At 36.8% G+C, this 19,117-nt stretch overlaps 2 protein-coding genes across 4 annotated transcripts in view; both read right to left on the reverse strand.

Annotated features, from left to right (window-relative positions):
- LOC106948876 (bromodomain-containing protein 2-like) overlaps positions 1-4,686 on the reverse strand; it is a 14,957-nt gene extending 10,271 nt beyond the window's left edge. For both annotated transcript variants that reach the window (XM_015034757.1, XM_015034756.1), the window contains exons 1-3: positions 4,538-4,686; positions 1,136-1,424; positions 780-917 (exon numbers count right to left, since the gene is read on the reverse strand). In XM_015034757.1, coding sequence (XP_014890243.1) covers positions 780-917; positions 1,136-1,424; positions 4,538-4,569 — 459 coding nt within the window. In that variant the 5' untranslated portion in view covers positions 4,570-4,686. The remainder of the gene's footprint in view (positions 1-779; positions 918-1,135; positions 1,425-4,537) is intronic.
- Positions 4,687-6,061: 1,375 nt separating this feature from the next.
- tap1 (transporter 1, ATP-binding cassette, sub-family B (MDR/TAP)) lies at positions 6,062-18,243 on the reverse strand. Of its 2 annotated transcripts, none has more exons than XM_015034759.1 (13): positions 18,151-18,243; positions 16,608-16,940; positions 14,667-14,874; positions 14,423-14,537; positions 13,143-13,273; positions 12,760-12,965; positions 12,270-12,467; positions 11,116-11,244; positions 10,833-11,027; positions 10,585-10,758; positions 9,878-10,037; positions 8,628-8,764; positions 6,062-8,538 (listed from the first exon to the last, which is right to left on the reverse strand). In XM_015034759.1, the coding sequence occupies exons 2-13, from the start codon at positions 16,926-16,928 to the stop codon at positions 8,308-8,310; spliced, it is 2,205 nt and encodes a 734-aa protein (XP_014890245.1). In that variant the 5' UTR covers positions 16,929-16,940; positions 18,151-18,243; the 3' UTR covers positions 6,062-8,307. The 2 variants fall into 2 exon arrangements, with proteins under 2 accessions (XP_014890245.1, XP_014890244.1); XM_015034758.1 differs by lacking the exon at positions 18,151-18,243 and adding an exon at positions 17,848-18,133.
- Positions 18,244-19,117: the final 874 nt, after the last annotated feature.

Consider the following 19,117-nt stretch of genomic DNA (forward strand, 5'->3'; position numbering starts at 1 on the left):
ACAGGCACCCACAGCATGTCAGAGAGGATCTAGGTGGGATTCATAACTGTAGTTTCTCATCTTGCATTTTTTTTAATTAAATTTTTTTTAGTGCGAGTCTGTGCTACAAATGTGCAATTTGGCGGGTAAAAAAAAAAAAAGTTAGCTTGTTTTTTAAATCAATTCATTTTTTTTTTTTAAATAAGAAAACACACACAATCAGTTTTAGTAGCAGCAGTACAATGGAACACTGTCAACTGTACAGAAGCTGGACGGAAGGACAGAAGGATGGGTGGACCCTGTGGATCACTGATGTTTTAATCAGTGATCCACAGACTCACTGGTTACCCGTAATAATTACACAGATCTTCACATGTGAGCAGAGTAATTCATAAAAAAATACCCTGGATAAATTCCACATTCCAGGCTCAAATATAAACATTCATGGATGACCGCGACAGTCATTTCTGCTTAGTTGAACTCTTGGTTTAGAAAAGCAGTTCCTCAAGCATTTCTCATTTTCTTCTCGTTTCAATGAAAATCTGCCAACGGTTAACTGGTCAATACATCAACTTGTGTATTTTCTGAGAAAATGTTTAAGCAGTTTGATGTTCCCAGCTCATCACATCTGAAGTTGTTTTCTAGGTCACCAACATCTCTTATGCTGTTGAGATTTAAAAACTGGCTCAGAGTGCAATTCTGCCCCCAGACAGGTTTATTGCAAAGCTGCAGAAACGTCCTTTTTTGTTTTGCTTTGGGTTCCATTTTAATGTTTTCTCCCGAGTAAGTTCTCAACCTACCTTGTTGTAGATGTAGCAGTTGGTAAACATTGTGTTGAAGTCCTGAATGCACTCTCCGGCACTTTGGTAAAAGTTGTTTTCCAAACGCTTCTTTATTGTCCCCATGTCCATTGGCTGTTTGATTATTTTATAATAATCCTGGAAAAGGTGAAACAATGCAGTACTTCATTTGTTTTGGGATTTTAACGTTTACAAGAATGTGAAAGACTGTGATAAAGTATTCATTTTCCAGTCAACTAAATAAGTGAGGAAGTTTACCGAAAAACGATCCATTTTTACAAATATTTTAACAATGACGTTTGAGTTGATTCAATGCAACGAGCAGCAAAACCTATCATGTAAAAGGTGTGACCTACTGGCAGGTTTAGTCTGTAAGCATCCACAGGCTCATGGAACGGCCAGGCAAAGTGGTGCCTCCACAAACACTTGATGAGGGTTTTCTGGAGGTACTGCAGCTGGTTGGTCATGCGGCCTGGCCGGTTGGGGTCCTTCACTGGGGGCTGCGGAGGGGCAGGGGTGGCCTGGGTCATTGTGTGTGGCAAGGAGGGGCTTTCAAAGTCCTCGTACAGCAGGGAGGGCTTGCGAATGCGTTTTCCCGAGCTGCAGTGCTGATCCAACATGCCACTGGACAACCCAACCAGAGAGCTGAGGTCAGAGAGAAACATGCGAGGAAAAAAAAAAAAAAAAAGAGTCTGGATTACAGGAAGTCAACATATATGTGACAAAGACATCAAAGGGAAATAATCTGCGTTTATACTCTTGACCCACTCATTCCAATTAGCCACATGAAAAGAAAAGTCGTCCTCCAATTCGCATAACTTGTCCAGGGAACTGGAATTCCTTCAACACTGCTACTTTTACCACTTTCATGAGAACCAGCGCTGCATGAAGCCAACAGCAAACACACTTTCATCGATCATGCGACAAGGCGGGCAGATAAGGCTCCAAATCTTATCTGTACATTAAATAAATGATAACATTCAGGAAACGGCTATTTTAACAGAGAGTAGTCTTAATTTTATCAGTTTAATTTAGAGCTCAAGAAACTCTAGTTAGTTCTCAAATTCTATTTATACTTGATTTGCAATAGTAGTAGTCACACTGTTTACATTTGATTTGATATCATTTTAAATAAAACTGCAAAGCTAACTGAAACAGCTGCAATGACTAAACAAAACAGAAGTGAAGCAGCAGCAGCCAATTTTACTCAGCAATATACTACTTTTTTTTTTAAACAAAGCTTGTATTGTTTATTGCTGCTCATGTTATTTAACCATTCTAAACACACTGGGTGTGGTTTTATTCTACAATCAAAGCATATATTATTTGTTTTAATTAATTACATAGCTTTTGCAAGAACATTAATAACTCAAAGTATTAAGTATGTAAATCAGCAAGCTTTAAAAAAATGTTAGCCACAAAAATGCAAAATGAACAAAATATGTTTCTGTTATATTATAGCACAAAAAAGGAAACGGATTAAAAAAAAAAAAAAAAAAAAAAAAAAAACATTGTCTCAGCGAAAACATGAATCAGTGTTGCACACCACCTCAGCCCATGTCTTTAAAGATCACTGATAATTATCTGTTGGACAGTTGACATGACCAGGTTGTAGGTTTTTAAGTCTTAATTGTGTTAAATAAAAAGTGAGACATGCCAATGTCCTTTACATGCCACAACATCCATCACAACCATATTCTACAGAGACCATATCACTACCCAAGCCACAGAGTTCAACCAGTCAATGTTGTTAGGAAAATGTCAGGTCAAACTTAATCCCATCAGGTAAAAGCAAAAAAAAAAAAAAAAAAAAAAAAAAGACAATAAAACTAAAAGGAGTATAAACACCACAATGTAAACAATCTGGACTAAATATGATGTAAAAGGCCAAAGAATAAAAATGAAACTTTTATATGTTTTTAAAAGGTTGTGTAAGCTACAGTCACTTCAAGATACAAGGTTAAACAAATAAAAAACACTGTTGCCAAGTTACAGGCTCCACGTCCATTCAGCAACAGACTGCAGGTTCTACTTGAGCAAATAGCTGCTCATTATACTCCCAAATGTTAAAATATGAAGTCAAAAGGCAAAAGGTGAATTAATCAGTGCAATAAGCATGTTAACTTGAAAATTAATTATAAACTGTTAAATCTGCATTCAGATTTAGAAATCCGCATAAAAAAATTATTTGCATATCTAATATAATTCCTGAGTTTTCTGCTTATTTGCATTAGGGGGCTTTATAGTTTTACCAAAATAACATTCAAACTCTTCGGACAACGCCACAAAACACAATGTAAATTAATATCACCGGGGCATTTCTGAAAAATAAAAGATGTCGCTGCTAGAAGCAACGAATGTAAATACACACACATTTCGTCATTTCTTGTAAAACTTAAGACCTTGCAGAAACCATGTAGTTGTAAGTTTGTGATGTGCTACTGTAAATTAATTTACTGACATTCAGACAGACTCATCACGTTTATACTTCCCTCTAAGCAGAAATCAGATTAGGCAGAAATTGGATCTCACCCAACAAATCTAAAAACACACCTGGCCCACTGACATAGAAGTAGTGGCAAAGCTTGTGGCCTGATTTTCAGCATGAAATCAGAATGATGAAATGCAATAGGCAGCAAAAAAAAGGCCTGTATTTGCAGTGAACACAGTAGAATTTATTTCACTTTGTAGCATTTCTAAAATATGGAATGAGAACATTCCATATTTTTTTTTTACAAAAAACAAACTTTATTTTACTTCCAAAGATCAAACAACTCCACCATGTAATTAAAACAGGTGATATTGCCCAAGAGTTCATTTGAAAAAAATAGTTACAGCAGGGTACACTAATGATAGCCTGATGCTGTGGTTAGTTTGAAATATTTATTTTCAATCGTTGTTTGAAAATAATCAAATTAATGTTTCCAGTGTCTTGTCACGCTCAGTGTTTTATTATCTGCGCTATGTCTATTTTTTTTAATATGTAATATCGCAATTTGACAATACAAAAACAGTACAGCTGTAATTACAGATCGGACTGCAAGACTTGCAATGTCCTGGCTGATGATGGCGTGGTTTGAACGCCCCGCCTTCCTTGTTTGTAAACACACACAGTCCTCAAAGACGGAAACATGTCTTTACTTACTAATAAATACTATTTTTTTTTTGTAATATCAGAGCTTTACCGTCAACCTGGGAGACAGTTCTTGCCATTTCCTCGCATCATAGAGGAGTCTAATCCTTCAGAGCTGAAGCTGTCGCTAAGGCATCCATTAATATCCTCGCAAACCCAACGGTTCGTGGAAGGGCTATCGATTTGCTCTGGTTAATTGCGTATGTGGACATACGCTCGAGCAGTTAATTGTGAAAAATTATCTTAATAATGCTTGCATAAAGATGGAGGATAGCACTGCCAGGCTCTGTGAGCGATGAATGACCCGCCTGACAGAAAGCCGGCGGGGAGCAGCCTGCTGAGACAGCCGATGGGGCTGCAGCTGTCATCTACCGACTGCTGCTTGTACACCGAGTTTATATAGCAAACGCATGACCAATTCCGGATATACTTTTAGAATACGTTAGAGAATCGATAGAGAAATAACAGACCATTTTGAGAGCTAGCTAAATCCGTCTGTAACCGCTGGCTCAAGAAGCTAACGGTAACGCTGATGATAAAAAAAAAAAAAAAAAAATGTCCGTTTTAGAAAGCAAACAAAGGCCAGTAAAATATCTTAAATCTACAAAAAGCTGCCTGAAATTACCTGTCTTGAGGTGGGTTGACGGCCGCTTCCATTGGGCTGAGGGCGGACTGTTATTACCATCAATTTCTCTCCTTTTTTCAACCGCTGTCGTCGCTGCTGTTCAACCTCACAACCACTACGCAGCTCTGAAATGAAATGGCGACTGGCTGCTTCCGCTTGAATCTATAAATACTCGTCACGTGGCAGTGTTGCGTTTGTCCGGTGACGTCAGTTGTAACTCTGGGTTCTCATTGGCTGGTTGCTGCTGTCTGTCAAACACACCTAGCACATCAGTTCACTGAATTCAAGCTGTCATGCCGCTGTGGTTGCTTTATTTTGAAAATAGGCTTTTGAGATTGATCTTTCTTTATAGATATGATTTCTGTTTGCCTGTACAACTTTTGAACCCGAACAGTCTTTAGGGCATGCATATTCCATATCTTTCATTCTGAAAACCTTATTTTCCACTGTTCTCAGTCCTGTCTTGGGCAAAATTTGAAGTTTAAATTCAAACGTTTACTCTGAATACATGATATATATTTTTACAGACATAGAACCTGTAAAAACAGACACATTTATAGAAAAAATAGTATAATGTAATAATTAAAGGTGAAAAAAGACATTCTAAGACATTTCACAAGAATCAGTAATCATTAAATCTGATAGTCATAGATTTTGTCCTGCAAAAGCAGTATGAAGGGCCATGTCATCTTCATGTGTTATCATTGTTAAAAGTTCCCATTGATTTTTTATTATTATTATTGGTGTACAAAGTGATCAGATACATCATAATTTAATTGTGGAGCTTTTTTAACTTAAGACATTCACTTTTGATGAAAAAATATTTCCGTTAATTATTTCACACATTTTCAGCCAACTTGAAACGGTAAAGTTGCAAATCAAGCTGACTATAAATCTAACTAGCAGAAGGGAGCAATGATGGAAGTAACTGTAAAATTAAGAACTAGAAATGGTACATATACAAGCGTGGACTTGCATGAAAATGGCCTCACAAGGAAAGTTTTACACAAAGTTGTTTGCTTACTTGTCTCTCTTTGTTGTTTAGGACATTTGGAAAACATTGTTTGAAGAAAAGGTGAGTTCCCAAAATCAGGTGAAGAAATAAAAGCTAAAAAAGATGTTATCAACACCAAGCACCAAAAGGACTATGACTGGTCACCATGAGCGGGGATTCAAGCATGTGGGAGTGAACTACACAAGTTTTACATGATCAACACTGGGAGGTTTGAGTGTTTACATAAATGCAATGCATAGAAATGCCAAATTAAAATAAAGAAATAAAATATAGAAATTTGTTGTGAAGCCAACCTCCACAACCCCAAAAAACAATATTTTGCTAGTGAAAAATCTAAAATTTAAACTTGGGTTTGTAAAAAACTGTAGCTTTAGCTTGCCTACATTGATATTATTTTGAATGTCAACTGCATAAAGAGGAATTGAACAACCTTCTTAATTATAACATAAAAGTACATAAAAAAATATATTTACATGAAACTTAAAATAAAAAAAACCCAGCAAAACAAATAATAAAAAACAGTTTATTGCAATATGTCTGTTTGAATCCAACAAAACTAATTTCACATTAAAACATTTAGAAATTTAGCAATACGGATAAAAGACAGAAAATGTACTCAAGCATATGAACAGAATACTCACAAAACAAATTCTTTTCAAAATAACAGACATCATTTCTTTACATCCGTTTTACCAGGTGGAAAAAAAAAGAGATTTCTCAAAGCACCAGAAGTGTTTTTAAATGCTGCTTGGTTGTACATAGGTCCCTTTCAATGCCTTTTACTTGTTTTATGGTTTTGTGTATTACTGTAATAGTTATTATCTTGATAAAAGTGTTTATGAAGGTCACTAAAGACTCTTTTCCAACTAAAGTGGTTGTCGGGGTGATTTTGAAGCAGGATATTGGAAAGCAACCAAGCTAAAGAAAAAAAAAAGATAACTCCCATGTTTGAAAAAAGAGAATAATACAACCCAGTGCTTCAAATTTAACCCACGAGTGAAAAGAAAGGTTATTGATCAGATATCGTTCCTGCTGAGTAACATTTCAACGTTGCTGGTCAGCTTTAGGGAACTATGCATATGATGATTAGAGGTGATTCATGAATGCTTCTGATTTTTATGCTTTGTCCTTGTGGAACAACAAGTGATCTTTATCTGTTAGAAGTGTTTTAAAAATATATTTCTATTTGCATTTGCAGGCATAATGATATTGATGATTAGATAAGCATGATTGCAAAACTTTAAAAAAAAGAAAAATAAACAGAAAAACTTTCTTTTTCAGTTTTTTATTGTAAAAGTTGTTTTTTGATTGTTATTATGGAGTTTCTGAAGTTGTTGCACTGTTAACCATTTTATATGTTTTACTGCACCATGTAACCAGCTCAAAAATGTGAAACAGAAAAAAAAATATAAAGAAAAAAACTGACCACATAATGTCACGTGAGGAATCTTTCCACCTGCTGGCCTGGCCCAGCTAACAGGACCTCATATTTGTTGTGAAAATGATAAAAGACAGGGTTATATTTTAGACTTAGTAGCATTAAAGGAATGGCTGGTTTTCTTTTGCACTCCATGCAAGATGAGTTTGAGTTTTACTTTCCTTCCCCTTTAATGTCACGCCGGCACAAGTGTCCTCATGGATACATTGATTTACATCTAAGCATTTTGGAAGTGACAATTAAGGGGTTAAATAAAATCTCTGATCAAGACAATCCACATTTTTTTAAAAGTAACAAAATGCTGTCAAAAGTATTGTGGTATTTTATAGTCATGAAAACTATAAACTTTATGCAACAACGATTCATAAGGGAATCAGGTAATGATTCTCAGGACTGAAACATGTCAGTTGATGCTTTTAATTGACATTTGATGCGTCATGCTGAAATGCCCCATGAATGAAATAACGGTTTGCTGGACTTCAGCTGTTTTTTAACAGAATAAACAGGATTGCTGGGGCCATGTTTTGGAGATTTGGCTGCCACAGAAGAGATTCTGTTTGTGTGGATTAACAGAAAATATTAGGGGCACATTCTTTAACGCACCTGACAATCAATTTTTTTTTTGCAAAAAAAAAAAAAAAGGTACAAAATTATTTCCACAAGATGTTGCAAATGGAAAGAGTAAAAGGCGTGATATGGAATTTCTTAGCCTTGGCAGGAAGCAGAACAAGCTCAGGCATGTACCTTGTCAATTTAAGTGCATGATTAAAATTAAGATAAGCCTATACTTTCTCGTGCCATTTCTAATGAACAATATAAATAAAAGCCCTGAATAAATTAACTGTCAATTTTTCTCATTTAAGTTTCTCTGTTCTGTACAAAATAAATATATTTCACATTCAATATTTTAGGGCACAACATGTGTGTTTTTACAGCCACGTAAAAGCTGTGCAGCAGGATCTAGAAGTGGGCAATAAAACACTCAACATACATGATTCTTTAAGTTTTGTGGCTTTTGGGAGCAAAAGATTATGTTTCTTGTCTTTCTAGTGAGGGGAACTTTCTGTTAAATCCTTACAATAAAACAGTACTAACAGAGGTTTTAACAACATGTTGGTAATGAAACCCTGTTCTTAAAGGTGTAGTTTTTTTTTCACTTTCAAGGTGCAATTGTCTTAGAGTCAAACTCAAGCAAATATGTTTAGTAAGAAGTGTTCATATTAAGAGCATTCTTACCAACATAGGTTTTGCTTGAACTTTCACCTGAACTCCAAATAACCATCCAACTGCAAGTCATTTTACAATCACTCAGACGGGTCACTGCTGATCACTGCTTTCGTCTGTTGGACGTTTGAAGCCCTCTTCCTGTTTCTTGACCATTTCTGAATAAAGGCCACCTTTCTCCATGAGTGCATCATGACTGCCCTCCTCCTCCACTGTCCCGTTGTTCAGGACAATGACATGCCTGGCTGTCTTTGCGACACTCATCTTGTTGGAAATCATAAGCACAGAGCAGTTCTCTGCCAGCTTTGACAGAGCTTCACGCACCTGAGAAGTAAGATAAAGATTTTTCTTTAAAGAAGAAAAAAATAAATTAACAAATAAATGAAAATTCAGGCAAGTGAATTATTTTGTACCTGGTATTCATTCTCTGTGTCCAAATCACTAGTAGCGTTGTCCAGGATCAGGATTTTCGGTTTTCTAATTAAAGCCCTGGCAATGGCAATGCGTTGCTTCTGACCTCCAGATACTTGACCCCCCTTCTCACCAGCATCTATGTAAAAAAAGAACACATACCATTAAAAAGAAAAACATTATTAAGTAATTAGGAATTTTTCTAGACGTAATATAGAGAGCTAATAAGACCTCATATTTTCAAACAGGTCTTTTTATTTTTTTCTTGAAACAGAAAAATAATCCTAGAAATCACTGAGAGCTTATCATTCACAATCAGACACGGCACTGAACCAATAAGCATTTTTGTGTGATAACATACCGTAAGGGAATCACTTAAACCTTAAACATGCCTAATTGTTGTATGACTGCTTATTACAGCAGCACAGTAGAGTGAATACGTTTGCCATAGATCCAGGCATGCAGGGAAAGGTTGTGAAATTTATGAGGAAAGACATTTCCACTATAACCAAGTATTTGAAACATTTTCTTGCTGCATAATTAAATCACATGCAAAATCACATGGGTAAGTTAGTCCCCCAAAAAGTACAAAGTTGTGTTGTGTTACTGTGTTCTTTTTTTATGTGCATTTTTGATAGGTCTGTCTTCTGTATGGTTTCAGGCATAATACTGTAGCTGCAGACAGACATTTTTTTTTCTTACTCAGTGTCTGAGCCAAATGTAGTAGAGTATTCATTGCTGCTCCTGTTTGTACTTCAGAAATTCACTCATCCACCATAAAAATGTAATTTGCGTGAGGGCCAAACAATATGTGGGAAAACTAATTGAAGGCAGACTTACAGAGAGCCATGAAAGAAGTTTTTGGAATAATGTTTTGACAGCTATGAAACACAAATAGGCTATGTGTAAGAAAACAAAGATTTTTATCTGCTTCCATTCACTTTTGCTGTGTTTTACACAGCAGCTGCAGTGCTCACCATTATAAAACATTTTGGTTAGGATTAGGGGTTGGCAAGTTCCCATTGCCAGCCCTATCTTACGTTGAAGCTGGACCGTTTTCTATCATTATTTCCTTTTGTTCTTACACACAATTTGATCACTACATCAGCAAATTAAAAAAAAATATATTTGGAGTTTAGGATAAAGTATTGTGAAGCAGTAAAGTGACCTGTTTGAACAGTCTTATCTTCACTGTAATAACACCATGATGAGTTCCTTTGCTATAGAAATGAAAGGTGTTTCCGGGTCGAACCTGTGTCGTATCCTTTTGAAAGTCCAGTGATGAACTTGTGGGCACTAGCCTGCTCAGCAGCTCTGTACATGTCCTCGTCTGATGCGCCCTCGCAGCCGTACTTGATGTTCTCCCGGACAGATCGAGCAAACAACACGCAATCCTGGCTCACCACAGCAATCTATGAAAAATACACAAAGAAAGAGGTTTCAGTGGCCGTAAAGTGTTGTTTAATCAACCAGGTATCATGAAGGAGTTTAGGAGTAATTTGACATTTGATTCAACAGTTTTTCACTTGCAACAGATTGGGGATGATCAATTTACCGATTTCTATTTGCAGATTTTCTATATAAATATATGTATGTAGACATATGTGTGGAGACATGCATTTGTATATGTTTTTATGCATCTTCACATTTCTTACTTTATTTGTTGTCATTATGATTTTAATTTAGTCTTCAGTTTCAGAAATTTGACATGGAGGATTAGTACCATGAGGTTTGGTGGGGTCATGGTTTTTGACCACTAATAAACAAGTTTTCTCTTTAAATCTGAGAATATTGTTGAATGAAATCTAAAATCCATTACTGATGGCTCATATTAACAGATTTATTTTCATATAGCTATCCATTACAGCTGACTGCAATCTGGCAAGAAAATAAAAAAAAAAAAATTGACAGGGAAGTTAAAATATTCCATTTGATTATTAAATTCTGTTCACCACCCACCTTTTCATGTAGGTACTGGTCTTTGTAGTTTTGCAGTGGTTTCCCATCCAGCAGGATTTCTCCAGATTGAGGCTGGTAAAACCTCTCAAGTAGCTTCACACAGGTCGTCTTCCCTGATCTGTTTAGTCCAACAAGTGCAGTGATCTGGCCCGGCGTTACCTCCAGAGTCACATCCTTTTACAAAAGAGGATTTAGTTAAAAACAAACAGTTTTCAGAACGATAAGAAACAGCAGAGAGGGGCACACACCTTAAGTACAAGACTGTTCGCATCTGTCTTTCCAGAATAGGAAAAGCGAACATTTTTAAACTGAACGTGTCCTTTGAAATTTTCAGGAGCCAAACTGCCAGGAGGAGGTATTTGAGGTTTCCTATCAAGATATTCAAAAATCTTCTCCGAGGCACCAATTGCTTTTTTTACCTCCGGGTAGTAGCGCATGACAGCCTGGAAGAAAAAGAGAGGAGATTAATAAAAAAAACAAAAACTTCATGAATAAAACAAAATGTTTGTCTTTTCAGGGTTTGTGGCTCACCTCAACAGCGGAAGCAAACTGTAGCTCGTAGAGAACAAACGAGACCAGGTCTCCACTGCTAACAGCCCCTCGGGTCACCAGGGTCCCGCCGTAGTACAAAATACACACCTTCAAGGCCAAAGTGGTCATCTGCAACAACAAAAATGCCAGTTTTCAGAGGACAGTCAGCTGCTTTATTATTTTTTAATGTGACCTTGATTCTGTTAAAATCCACTAAAAAGCAGCCACCTTTGAATTGTGAAATGAAAACAGTAGCTAAAACCTTTGCTCGGCCCGTTCACAATGGCTTATGATCCCCAGGAATGTTTGAACTTTACTGCTTTCAAAAACTCTGCTGCTTATCCGCCGTCTTACCACAGTGCTATTCACGTGACTTTCCCCATCCTTACTACAAAATTGTCTCTTACTGTGTGTTACATATAAGAGGTTTCTGGACCTTCACCATCACTTTCAGCTTTACTGAAACTGAAAGAAATGCAACCAGTGGTATTATCTTATCACCATCACCAAGAGAATTTAAGTAATAGCGTTTTCTGTACAAAGATTTGCTCCTTGCACAATAATCATGTTAAGTTAGCTCGGCAGGTGTAATCAGGACAATTAATGTCATTAAAAGCAAGTGAAGTTGTATGTTTTTCAACTTATAATGGCATGGAAATTAGTCTGACGTTCAAAAAAATAAAAGTTGCTCTGATACACAAAAAAATTGTAAAAATCAGTTTCAAACTTCATGGACTGTTTTATTGTTGTCTATATTTTCCACTCTCCATCACAGTCTGACTGCTATGTGCTATGTTGTATGATGTAATACTTTGTGGACGTAACACTGACAAATACATTTTGTTTCTCAACAGCCGACTGAAAAAAAAAAAAAAAAAAAAAAACTTCCTCCAGCAACCTGTCAACAGGCGCAATTTGGAGTTGTGAATGTGTGAAGCAAAACACGTACTGATCTCCAACAGTGATCGATTATCGCACATGACCTATTAAAAATAGGTCATGGAATATTTTTTTTCCCTTGGTGGAAATGTGCAAGTGGCAAAATATATGAGATTGCCAATGTAAGGTCTGAGGTTATTTTCTTTTCTACATTAACTTCAGCAGCTACTTTAAATAAATGCTTACAGCAGGATAAATATCACTAATACACTCACACTGTTGGCCCAGGTAGAAGCGGCGTAAGCTACGGCCTCCTTCTTGTTGAGAGAATACGTTTCGTCCAGTCGCTGCCTGTACTTCTCCGTCTCTCCGTCCTCGTTGGCAAAACTCCTCACTGTCTTCATGTTGGAGAAGGTCTCAGTGGCCACCTGGTTGGCCTTTGCCAGAGAGTCCTGAACCTTTGCAGCAATAGTCTAAAGCATGAACACAACAAACTAAATTAGTTTACAGAATAGACTTTTGCAGCATATAAACAAATATCATTCAGCTTTGACATGTTTAGGAATTTATCAGGTGAAAAAAAAAAAGAGATTCTGTTTTCTTTGTCCGCTGAAGTGAACACAAATGCCCACTAATATTATTTACTAATACAATAAATATGTAATTAAGTAACATAGTATGATGGTAAATTTGTAACAACACATCTGATAAACAAACAAAAAAAAAATGCTATTCCAGTTGGAATGTTTCCTTGCGTGACGTCACCTGGTGGAAATGTCCGGTGAGCTCAGGGATGACCCAGATGATGGGAAGTCCCATGCAGGTCAGCAGAGTCATTTTCCAAGACTGGCTGACCATGAAGTAGAGCAGGAAAGCGAAACGAGCCGTGTACCACATCAGGAGACTCAGCTTCTCGCTCAGTGCTTCGCTCATGTCGTTGGTGTCCGTGGTAATACGGGACACGAGCTCACCTGAGATGAAACAGAAGTTACAGCTCAACATGAATGCGAGTTTTCACTTGCCATTATGTTGCATCATTGTTCCCTAATTACCTCAAATGCAATACTGAGACTATTTTGAAATCTACAAAGAACATTATAAAAATAGTTTTATCGACTCAGACATTTGCACATCGAAATTATTCCTACCTGTGGGAGTGGCATCAAAGAAAGCGATCTCCTGCCGGAGAACGGCCTGGAAAACGGCTCCCTGCACTGAGGTGTGAATGAGGCTCATGGTGACGTTGTAGGTCAGGTCGCACATAAACTCAAACACAGCACTGAAGGGGTTGAAAGCACACAAATTATCTTTGAAGCATTTTATAGGTGGAGTTACAGTATAATTCATCCAACATGTACAAGAAGTTTAAAAGGCAGAAAAATTAAGATAATCACATTCCGCACATTTCTAACCTTATAAGTGTTAATTTACGATACGTTATGAGGAGAGTTTGTCCTCTTTCACACAATGAAAATTCTCTTGCAGGTTCTGTGCTAGAAGCCTTGAAAATAATTTGGTAATGTCTTATGGCAATCAAGGCGGCAGAACGTAAATAATAGATGTCTTGTTGATCCAGAAATAGTCACAGTTTAACATTAAAATGAACAGTTTTCAGCCTCAGACATTTGTTTGTTGCGACTAATTAAGAGAAATTAGTTGATCTTGATACTTAAATCACTCCACTCCAAAGCAGTACAAGAATAATTTGTAATTTCAACACAAACCAGTTTCAAAACCCACCCATCTGCTTTGTTTGTAATCATCAAATTGATACAGTTTTTGATTCCTGGTGATCTGCAGCTGCAGTGTGGAGTGAACGATGGGAATATAGAAAGCTACATGGGGTCACAAAAAGCCCACTTTGAATAAATAAATAAATAAATAAAAACTTTTGGTGTCTAGTTGAACATATTCAGTCCACCACCAGGTGTACCACAACATGATGCCACATTAGCAACTATTGCATTTTCATATTGAGAGGACAAGTTCTTTGCAGCATTTTGTATTGCATAATGATGAGGGGAAAAAATAACTGGTTAAAACTAAAACTTTTCAAAATATCTTAAACTTTAAAAATTAAAATGAAATCATCTGTAGAAAAATGGTTGTGCATACTTTGCTACCTCACAGCATCCTTTTTCAGTTCGAAAATAATATCTGAACCAGCGAATAAATCTGAAAATAATGTCTGAACCATGACTCAAATAAAGATATTACATATCAAACTGTAATTTTACAGTTAGATCTGAATCCACAATCCTTCAGTAGGCATTTTACCATATTACATCATTTTTTAACTTTGTTCTACTATCTTAGCAATAAATAGGCCTGTGCGAAGAAATCTGAAAATAAATAAATCACATATTACTATTATAGTAATTAAAAATGAGCATGAAGAAAATTTGTGATGACAGATTTGATGCCCTACCTGGCGAAAGTCAACAGTGTCATGATTGTGATGGCCTGGGAGAACGCATCGGGTGCTTCTTCATTTATGATCCAGTCTGCCATACGACCAGTATACTGGGGAATAGCCATCTCGCCTGCGGTTAATAGTTAAAAATATTAGTGTATAAAATTTTGCGCTAAACGAAGCTCAAGAAAACACTAAACACTGGTATGAAAAACCCTGAAACACAGGAGATTTTATAGAATGATGTCGACCAACGTACCGTAAGATGAGAGAACAACCAGAGCCAACACCACAATGAAGCGAGTCGAATACGGCAGCATGTATCCCATAAGCCTCTTCAGAGAGTCTCTACTGTCCGGTCCGGGCTTCTTCTCCTTCTTCTGTGACGGAGTTCTGGTCATAAAGGACGAGATGTATCGACTCCAGTAGAGCCATGACACCGCCGTGACGGCGTAGCCCTGTAACACCTGCAACACAAAAATATTACATCAATTTTCAGGCTTCAGATATCTGAAATAATTTAAAACCAATTGTTTAAAGTACTTTTATTAAATGGCAAGCAGTCTTTTTTTTATGCTAATGTGATATCTGCAGTTTTACACACTAAATTAGTTTTGGTTCCAATCTTCTGTCTTTTGCAGACTTAGGGGCAGAACATGTTGACAGCAGATGATTTCATTTCAGGTATTATAACTCCAGCCTGCGGTGGTGTTTGGATGTACTGCACGAGTCATTTTTCTCTGCACCATCCTATTTTCAAAGTACCTGAGGCTCAACGTGGTGCATGTTCATATGAGAGCATCAAATGATGACTGCTGTTCACTTTTGTAGAACTTTGAACTCAATCCTGCTGTTTTTCACATGACAAACTTGAGTTCTGTCTACTATAAAATGGTTGAGAAACATTTTCTTTATGTTGTAACATTTTCCGTGTTGTGTGTGTGTGTGCTTTATTTGTGCCTCTGGTGGGACCGGACATACTATGACTCTTCACTTGCTTTAAGCTGAAATTTACAATGATGTCTCATGTCCTAACCACATCCCAGCTCTGCTGAGTTGGTCTACATCTTCTCTACAGGAGCGTGCTGCAGGCGGGGATCTAACTCCACAAGAAAAATGGGCAAAATATTTAAATAAGAGCAGCTTTAATGGGAATTGAGGCAAATTTAAATTAAGTTTTTCAGATTAAGAGAAGATGACAAAAGTATACAAGCAGAGTTAAAGTTGCAATTACTTACATGCATTTTCTCACCACAAATATTTTTTTTAATAATAGTCATTAAAAATGACAATGACTACAAACTAATAAATCATTTCAAATTAGTTCAGGTTGGGTCTGTGAATTACGTTTAGGTGATGTTTGTAGTTTAACCATGAATAAATGAATACTTATCGTTGTGACATTAAAACACTTGATTGATTAAAAAAAATTGATATTGAAATATTCAGGTCAGGTTTATGAAAAATTGATGATTGGCTAGGAACCTGCAACGGGTTTACCCATAGACCTAATCTGTCATATTTCAAACAAGTCAATTGGTCCAAATGGTAACCAGAGCAAAATATATAGGAATAGAATCTAAAACAGTTTTCACATAAGATTTGAGCACTTCCTCTTAAATTCATATCTATAATTCATGAAAACACTACACTGAGGGACAAACTCAACACAGTTTAAGTACATGGCTATAAAAATTATTTGATGATGGCAACCATGGTGGTTAAATTAAACGAAAGAAGAAAATAGTTCCTAAGGATGCAGGATCGTAGAAAATCCTGCAATGGCAGTAATAATATTAAGTAATGCAATGTCCATATCACTTTCAATATACACTTATTTTCTTCTTTCCTTTCTTTCTTATTCTTGCTTCTGTCATTCTGAGACCTTCAGCATTTTGGGAAATGCTAAAGGTCCCATCAGCATGTAAAAATAAATTTATAATACTATTATCCAATAATTTTTGCACTGTAAAGAATCATTTGTGATATGAATATTGAACACAGTGATATTGTGATGTTAAAAAATTCACAATATATTGTGCATAATAAAAGCTTTCTTGCCTTTTTAATGCAAGAAAGCTTTGGAACATCATATTATAGTCTTTGGGAAATGTTCAAAAACCAAACTCTTTTTTTATTTATACCAGTCACCACATTATTATACACACTGGACAAAAAAACAACAATCGGACCCACTCACCCGTTCCCAGGAGTGCCATCCCCACAGTTCTTCAACAGTGGACTGGCCCAGTTGCCAAAGGAGAGCAATGTACACCGGAAAGTGGAAGCAAAGGATGGCGATGCTTTGAAGTCCCTCAAAGCTTCTCACCCATGGGAGGCCTCCGGGGTAAGTGAAGGCAAGAAAACCCAGGATGAAGGCCCTGGTCAGAGCTCCCCCCCACAAGGTGATGAAAGGATGGGAGAGGAGGAGAGGTGAGAGCTGTGCTAGACGAATGGCGTGCACAGCGCACACGTCCATGCAAATGCAAACCAGGGGGAAGAAGTAGCTCATTTTCTGCATTACGCGTAGATACTGCAAAAATAAACAGAGAGAGAGAGAGACAGGATCAGCTAAAAAACATACACAGTAGACTGAATAAGAAAAGTATTTTGATTCCAATCCTCACCTTGCAGAAATGTCACTTTTATAGACAGTTTCACTCATTTGAGGAAACAATATTGGTTAAGACAAAATAATAGGATGTATATTAAAGCAGTCAGATATATCTGTGTGAAGCCCGTCTTGTGAAAACAAATCAAAAGATATGTTTAGTCAGATTTTAATCAGGTGAGTCGCTTGATAAAGGAAAGGAACTAGTCAAGACCAAAAGTATCAATACAATATCAATCAATGACTGAACAATTCAGTGAGATGTTAAATTTCGGGGTATTGTTTTAATACTTTGAACTTCTACACCTTATTCCTGACCAGATTATAGTCTTCATTACGCTGTTTGGTCTCCAATATTCTGTAACAAACCTCTGACCTCTGCAGGTCAGATTAATTTACAAACAGGTGGAATATTCCCAGTTAGGTATCAATTCAAGGCAATTTGTTGCTCTGTATTTTATTTAGGGGTGTCGAAGTAAAGGGTGTTCCACTTGATAATTACACATTAGTTTGTGTCACATACAATGCCAATTAAATATAGCTTGTGAATATGAAGACACAAAACAAGAACTCCTTTTCGCAGAGATGCTTTTACTTTCACTTTGACCAATAAATTGCTTTTTTTTTTTTTACTTTCGTTTTTATCTACATCTTTCTGCAACACTGTTCAACTTCAAATGCGGCACAGGTCAGGATGATACGAACAACACAACTCAAACTCCCATGATGAATACCATAATTTACTTCAGACAAACCGTGAATATGCGAGCTACACTGGTAGCTAACGCTGGTAAGCTAATGTTACTACGCCGAAACCCAGCGGACTTACTTGAATTCCTCTCCACAAGGTGAGTTTGCTGCCTCAGAGACTCGACAGACTCCAATAGTAAACTTGAAGTGTCCAAAATAAACTGTAACGCTTCTGACCCCGACAGGCCGTCAGGAACGTGTATGAGCCAATCGATCTGATAAGAGTGAAACTGAAACCAACTATTTATACCTCTATATCGGAAAGTCCCCTGCAAGTCTGCCAAACAGTAAAGCCCAACTAATATGTGTTATTTACAAACTACTGGCTTCAGGAGAATAAGGTATTCTTTTCAATGCAATAAATAAAAGTGTATTACGTTACCTCATTGATGCAAGACGTTTAGGTTGTCGCAAATAGCCCAACAGTGACCCCATGTGGTAACTTTCTCAAACTGCACTTTAACGTTATCACTTGAGTTAATTTCCGCCTTAATGTTTTGGTTCCCCTTCCCTGGTTCGTTGAGGCTTGACGGCTTCACTACATCCCTGGTGGGTTGCGTACCCCAAAACTCCAGTAAGAGTAAGCAGCACCAATTCAATCTATTTTATTCAAGTATAAAGTATCCGACCAAGAGATGACTCAAAACTGATCATAAGACTTTAAAGACTAAGATGAAGAAAAAATTGGAAAAACACAATTGCAAAGTAAGAAGTTCAAGTAGAAGAAAATTATTCCCTTTTACTATTTTTGACCTCCACGTAGTGCAACAGGCTCAGCAGACTATCCACAACTTTTACTCAAGTAAGAGTAGCTGTACTTTACAGTAATATCACTCAAGTAGATGTAACTGCATAAACATAATTAGTTAGTACACACCTTTGCAAAAAGTCAGTGTGAGCACAATATAATCTGAAGTTACAGACTCTGAAGTTATTGCTTCTATGAAATGCTTTTTGTTGTTTTTGTTTGTTCTGTTACATTTTTTTTTTACATGTTCTGTTTCTAGCATTTCTTACCATACAGAGAAGATGGCAAGTTTGAGACTACAGGATGTCCTAAAATTGTCACCTATCTAAGTGACAGCTGCTTTGCTTTTCTTCCAGTCTGGCTCATGCTGTTTTTGTCATCTGGATCCCTAAAACACTTTGAACTTTGACAGCTTCCTTCCTTATTTCCCCTTCTTTCGTGTTTGAAGGATGGCAGAAGTAAAGTGGTAAATGGTAGTACTATTTTAAGCTCCTTTTCTTGTTACCTATAAATCACCTCATCCGTTGTGTTTGGGTTTGACGTGCTGTTTGTTGGAAAAATAACAGAAAAGGGACATTGTACTATTTTACAACTGGAATTC

Source organism: Poecilia latipinna, unplaced genomic scaffold (genome assembly GCF_001443285.1).
Source record: "Poecilia latipinna isolate Pla-1442-1.1 unplaced genomic scaffold, P_latipinna-1.0 Scaffold310, whole genome shotgun sequence".
Lineage (NCBI taxonomy): Eukaryota > Metazoa > Chordata > Actinopteri > Cyprinodontiformes > Poeciliidae > Poecilia > Poecilia latipinna.

Bases quoted from the DNA above. Each gene is read 5' to 3' on its own strand.
- tap1 (XM_015034759.1), bottom strand. From the start codon at position 16,928: ATGCAGAAAATGAGCTACTTCTTCCCCCTGGTTTGCATTTGCATGGAC. The intron at 12,966-13,142 runs GTAGGAATAATT...GTTTCATCTCAG, and splicing joins CTTTGATGCCACTCCCACAG to GTGAGCTCGTGTCCCGTATT. The intron at 10,038-10,584 runs GTGGGTGGTGAA...TATTTTTCATAG, and splicing joins ACCAGTACCTACATGAAAAG to ATTGCTGTGGTGAGCCAGGA.